We start from the raw sequence: 6,815 nt of genomic DNA, 5'->3' as shown, positions 1-6,815 counted from the left end.
CCTCACCTTAACCTCCTTCCACCTATCGCATTCCCAACACCCCTCCCCCAAGTCCCTCCTCCCTATCTTTTATCTTAGCCTGCTTGGCACACTCTCCTCATTCCTGAAGAAGGGCTTATACCTGGAACGTCGATTCTCCTGCTCCTTGGATGCTGCCTGACCTGCTGCGCTTTTCCAGCAACACATTTTTCAGCTTTCTTCAATTTCAGTTACTATGCAATTAAACTCATCAGAACAGTGGAAGTCTGACTGCGCACGTTAATCGATTTTATTATTGCAACTTTTACTTCAAATTGCTTCATTTGAAATTTCATATACAGTATTTCTGTGCTTGAAAACACTTTTGATTGACATTTCCTGCTCTTTACATTATTTAAAAAGGACAGTTCAGCATCATATACTTAATAGCCGAACCAATTGTCTCATTTCATCTGATAATTTCACATGGAAAGCTGGCAACTGGCACAGATTACTGGAATCACCTAGACCATCAAAGACACCAACAGCAGATAAATATAAAAATGCTTTCCATAAAGCAAAGGAATTGGAATGGTCAAAAAGATATAAAAATATTAGGAGTAGCAACTATTGGAAGAATAAAGATGATAAAAAGTGAAATATTTAATTGGGACACAAACAGAAACTTCCTTCTGGGGGAAAAAAATATTTCAACAGTATGGAGATTTCTAAATGTAAAAGGTTTTTGAAGACGTAACAAAGAGGATTGATGAGGACGTCATCTACATGGACCTCAGTAAGGCATTCAACAAGGTTCCTCATGGTAGACTGGTTAGCAAGGTTAGATCTCATGGAATACAGGGAGAGCTAGCCATTTGGTTACAGAACTGGCTCGAAGGTAGAAGACAGAGGGTGGTAGTGGAGGATTACTTTTCAGAAATGGAGGCCTGTGACCAGTGGTATGTCACAAGGATTGATGCTGGGTCCATTGCTTTTCGTCATTTATATAAATGATTTAGATGTGAACGTAGGAGGTATAGTTAGTAAGTTTGCAGATGACACCAAAATGGGAGGTGTAGTGGACAGTGAAAAAGGTTACCTCAGAGTACAATTGGATCTTGATCAGATGGGCCAATGGGCTGAGGAGTGGCAGATGGAGTTTAATTTAGATAAATGTGAGGTGCAGTATTTTGGAAATGCAAATCAGAGCAGAACTTATGCACTTAATGGTAAGCATCCTGGGCAGTGTTGCTGAACAAAGGGACCTTGGAGTGCAAACTTCCTTAAAAGTGCAGGCTCAGGTAGATAGGATAATGAAGAAGGCATTTGGTATGCTTTTCTTTATTGGACAGAGCATTGAGTATAGGAGTTGGGAGGTCATGTGCGCTGTACAGGACATTTGTTGGGCCCCTTTTGGAATATTGTGTGTGGATATATGAATAGGAAGAGTTTAGAGGGATATGGACCAACTGCTGGCAAACGGGACTAGATTAATTTAGGATGTCTGGTTGGGATGGATGAGTTGGACGAAAGGGTCTGTTTCTGTGCTGTACTCTGTGCTATGACTGACAAAAGCTGATACGATTATGGTTTCCTGGAGAGTCTACGGTAGATTCTGTATGATGGCTGTGCATTGGTTAATTGGACCCTCATTATAAGGTATCATTTGGCGGACACACAACCAAATCAAAAGAGGTCTTGTGTGTTTGATGATGAAATATAACAAAACAGAATTGAGAAATCTACATCCTGTAAGTATGACTAACCAGCATGAAGACTTGCCAAACTGAAGGCAGATTACTTCAAGGTCAACTAAGTATTTATGCCTAGCCTGTCTTAACTCTGTATAAACACACATAATGATGCAATACAAAATTACCAGCACATGAACACCATCTCTGACACACCTTTTACCATCTAAAAAATTGGCTAAATCTACACGGCAAATGATTTTACCAAACCAGAGGGGAATGCTGGGATAAGCAAATAACAGGGAGAAATTGAAATCTCCAAACTAAACATCAGGCAGGGTTTTGTTTTGACTTATAGATTTTAGAAATGAAACCACAACACAGTTTAGTTAATTAAAACACCTAGAAGCATTGGTTCAATAAGAAAGAATGGTAGGACATGCCTCAAACTGCACTTTCAATTCCATCTTTTTCCTTTTCTTTCATTAATATCCCCTCTTGTAGCCTCCTTCAGAAAGTAGAACGAGTGAGACAGTCCGGAAGTGCAATCCTTTGTAACTATCAGCAATATCATTGAAATATCCCACGATGAGATATGCTTGATGGGGAGTGAGTAGTAGTTGGTGTTTCGCCTTCTGGGTGAGGCATCTTGCTATACAATTGATAGATATTAATAGATTAAATGAATGGGAAAAACTGTGGCAAATGGATTTCAATATAAGCAAATGAGGTCATCTACATTTGACCTTAAAGGCCAGGACAAGCTATCTTCTTCATGGCAAAAGGCTAGATACAGTGGACATTTGGGGATCCAGGGCATTTAAATTATGTAAGTATAAAAAGTAATCCAAAAAGCTAATGGAATGAGAGCAATTATATCCAGTGGAGTAGAATACCAGGGGGTACAAGTCATGCTTCATCTTTATAACAGTCCAGGTTAGACCACACCTGGAGTACTACAGGAACGTGATATTGATGTGTAATTACGACACATCTCTACACAGAAAAGATGCTTGAAGCTTTTAACACTTATTTCACAAATGGAAGTTGGTTTTAGATTTGATGAAGAAAACATTTAGCATGCTTGCCTTCACCAGGCAGAGCATCGAATGTAGGGTTGGGGCATCATGTCACAGCTGTACAGGACATTGGTAAGGCCAGATTCGGAGTACTCCGTACAATTCTGGCTGCCCTGCTATAGAAGAGATGTTATTAAAGTGGGAAGGGTGCAGAAAAGGTTTACAAGGATATCAACAAGATTGGAGGGTTTGAGTTATAAGGACAGGCTGGATAGGCTGGGACGCTTTTTCCCTGGAGTGTAGGAGGCTGAGGGGAGATCATATAGAGGTTTATAAAATCATGAGGGACAGAGATAAAATGAATAGCCAAAGTCTTTTCCCCATGGTAGGGGAGTCTAAAACTACAGGGCATTGGTTAAGGTGAGACAGGAAAGATTTAAAAGGGATCTGAGGGGCAACTTTTTCCACATAGAGGGTGCTGCGTATATGGAAGGAATTTCCAGAGGAAGTGGTAGAATATGTTAACAGCATTTAAAAGACATTTAGACTGGTACATGGATAGAAAAGGTTTCGAGGGATATGGGCCAAATGCAGTCAAATGGGATAGTTCAGCTTAGGAAACCTGGTGAGCATGGACGAGTTGGGCCAAACACTCTGATTTTGTATGGTATGACACTATGACTCTAATTGTTCACTGTAAGTTAGAGGTCTTTATAGAAACCTGGGTAGAGATAGCTGCATGGAGTTAGCTCATAGATCAGTCATGGTCTCATTCAAGGAACTAAATGGCAGAGTCCTGTTTATATGGCCAAGCACACTTAAGTTTCTCACCAAGGATTTGTGAGCTTAACAGCTTTCAGTAATGGGCAAGACTACATAGTCACTGTAAAACCTGCATGAACAGCACAATTAGCAGTGAAAAGAAACATTTGAGGATAGAATTATTTGTGGACTAATTCAAAGACTAATCTTAATAATTGCATAACACAGGTACGTGTTTTCAGAAAATGGGATAAAAAGAAATAGAACTACCAAAAACAGCACACATTAGATGGAAATAAACAAACTTACACAAAAGACAAGAACAATATCTTTTGTGTTTTACTTGCCAAGAAAAGCTTTCGAGAAGAAAAACAAAAACAGAACCTTGTGTAATATCCTGGCACTGCACTTGGAGAACAGACAATTAGTTAGCTCTCCCGTCTTCAGTCTTCAAAATATTGACAAATTATCTGGATGGCTTACCAATTTTCTTATCAAACTTCCATGCTGGGAGAGCATCATTCGGCTTCAAGGAGCTTTTGGCTGGCAGGGGAATGGTCACACAGATGGGACCGTTCACTTGGATTTCAGTTCCATCACTATTCAAGAGATGAACACTCACTGCTGTGACAGGGGTCAGCTGAAACCTGCTGCTGTTTCCTGTAAAACAGATGACAGCATTAGAAGTAAAAAAGGTTAAACACATTATTAGTGTATCATGTTGAAGCAAAGTAAATTACTCTATGGTGCATTGTTGACATTGATCAGGAAAACTGGTTTCAAGATTTGGGAAGCAAGTTATCTTCAATGCCCAGAACATAGATAATGCATATTTATTATTATTATTCATTCCTCTTCTTTAAATAAAGTATAAAATTCTGCTGGGTGAGGATACAGTTTACAAAATCCACAACATAAACAGATGCAATTACACAAATGGATTCCTCCAAGCAGCCACATTTCTCAATAACTGCTGTGTCCTGGAATAAACCATGATTGATGCTCAAAACCAGATGAATGTGATCAATATAAACAATATATTTACAAATTTATATGCAGTGCATGTTAACAGCTTCTGAAACTTACCTGCAAATCAGTTTATCAGACTAACACTCAACGAATCCCTGTCCTTAAGTACAGTCCAATCACATCTCCCATTTCATCTGATCGAACCAATCTTTTTTTAAAAAAGTGACTTTTGTTTGTTATACAAATTAAATCTACATTGCAATTAAATACAAATGTTCTATTAATGAAGAACAGTAATCAGTATTGATCAATTGAACTGCTAAATTTAACTTATATATCACATTCACTTCCTACAGCATGTTTCCAGAAAGGAAGATCGTAAGGCATAAACATATAGATTCAAGCTGGAGGAAGCCATTTGGACTCTTAACCCTGCTCCCTTATTCTATACGATCATGGTGGTCTGACTATTTCACATTCCTGCCCAGCCCTGATAAACAGGAAGTTTATAAAGAAACTATCCACCGCAGTCTTAAAAATGTTGAAAGATACTATTTGCACTACCTTTTGAGGATGAGAGCTCTGAGACCCCTGTCCATCTGAGAGAAATGAACCCGCCTTTCTTTTTAATGAACAACCCTTCATTTTTAAATAGTGACCCCCATTTCTAGTGACAGAATAGCAGATAAAACCTGGAGAGAATTTACATGTGAATTCAAAATCTCATAAGTTACATAACTGTTATGGTTTTCAAAAAGACCAAATTACAACAACTTGAATGTGGTATGTTATTCACTCAGATGAGAGTACCGTAAACTATATTTGAACAAATTAATGTATCATTTTTTAATTGAGCGCACTTGTCAATTCTATGTAAATAACACTAAGGTAACACTGTTGGGGTTTGCAGGGAAACTGATAGCAATCCAAGTGGAAATAGTTTGGATCACAAGCTATAGTTAGATAACAACTTAGTCTTTAATATTGCTATAGATTGAAGACTCACTGTAAACCGATGAACAAGATGCACACTTTACAAGAAGCAGTGCCTTGACCTTATTTAATCCTCAAACAACCTGAGTGAAACAATCTAATTAGGTGATTACTGTTTTCAGGACCTTGATGTTAGCAAATTAACTTTAGCGTTTCCTACATTAGAATAGTGAATGCACTTCAAAGATACTCCTTTGGATGTAAAGCACTTTGGGACATCCTGATGTTGTGAAAGATGTGATAGAAATCTAAATTCTTCAAACTACATGGACTGTGCAGTTTTGATTTCAGTTGTCCTCAGGAAAGCAAAATCCTGCTTTCATCTGAGTGAGAGAAAACCTCACTGAAACATACAAGATTCTTCGGGGACTTGACAGGATGGATTTGAAGAGGTTATTTCTCATGGGAGAATTGAGGACCAGATGGCATCATTTCAGAGTAGATCAGAGTAGACGAGGAATTTCTTCTGAGACAGTAGTGAATCTGTTGAAATCTTTTCCACATAGGGCTATCGAGACTGGGTCACTGAGCGTATTCAGCAGACAGATTTTTACTCATAGTGGGAATCAAGGTTTAGTGGGAAAAGAAGTGGAGTGGAGTGCTATCAGATCGGTCACAATGTCTTTGAATGATAGATCATTAATTTTTTTTTGGGCATCATCCTAATTATTTTTTAATTAATGTGTAAGCTTCACTGGCTGGGCCAGCATCAATTGCCCTTCTCCAAATGACCTTGAAAAGGTGGCAGTAAGCTGCCTTCTTGACCTGCTGCAGTCCACTTGATGTAGGTATACCCGATGAACTGTTAGGGAGTGAGTTGCAGGAGTTTGACTCAGCAACACTGGGTCAGCATATATTTCCAAGCCAGGATGGTGAATTGCTTTGAGGGGAACCTGCAAGTGGTGGTAATCCTATGTATCCCCTGCCCTTGTCCTTCAAGCTGAAGTGATCATGGGTTTGGAGGTACTAGCTAAGGAGTCTTGGTTTAATTGGCAGCGCATTTTGTAGATGGTATAGACTGCGGCTACTGAGCATTGGTGGAGGTGAGTGTGAATGTTTGCAGATGCAGTGACAATCAAACAAACTGCTTTGTCCTGGATAGGGTCAAGTCTCTTGAGTGTTGTAGCTACATTCATCCAGGCAAGTGGAGTTGTGTTTCACCTCATCGAAGAGCTTCTTCTTGTTAAGATTCACTAGTGGATGTATGTCGACTGCTGAAAATCAAATAGGCCTTTAGACAAGGTCCAGGCATGTATAAAGTCATAGAGGAGAAAGTGAGGTCTGCAGATGCTGGAGATCAGAGATGGAAATTTTAGATTACTTACAGTGTGGAAACAGGCCCTTCGGCCCAACAAGTCCACACCGACCCGCCGAAGCGTAACCCACCCATACCCCTACATTTACCCCTATACCTAACACTACG

General features: G+C 39.3%; 1 protein-coding gene across 1 annotated transcript in view; it reads right to left on the bottom strand.

Moving 5' to 3' along the window:
* The window catches only part of fam171a1 (family with sequence similarity 171 member A1), a 193,816-nt gene that overhangs the window by 38,798 nt on the left and 148,203 nt on the right, over nucleotides 1–6,815 (bottom strand). The window contains exon 5 of the mRNA XM_043690324.1: nucleotides 3,914–4,090. Coding sequence (XP_043546259.1) covers nucleotides 3,914–4,090 — 177 coding nt within the window. The remainder of the gene's footprint in view (nucleotides 1–3,913; nucleotides 4,091–6,815) is intronic.

Source organism: Chiloscyllium plagiosum, chromosome 5 (assembly GCF_004010195.1).
Source record: "Chiloscyllium plagiosum isolate BGI_BamShark_2017 chromosome 5, ASM401019v2, whole genome shotgun sequence".
Taxonomy (NCBI): Eukaryota; Metazoa; Chordata; class Chondrichthyes; order Orectolobiformes; family Hemiscylliidae; genus Chiloscyllium; species Chiloscyllium plagiosum.
This window is presented reverse-complemented; position numbering and strand designations above follow the sequence as displayed.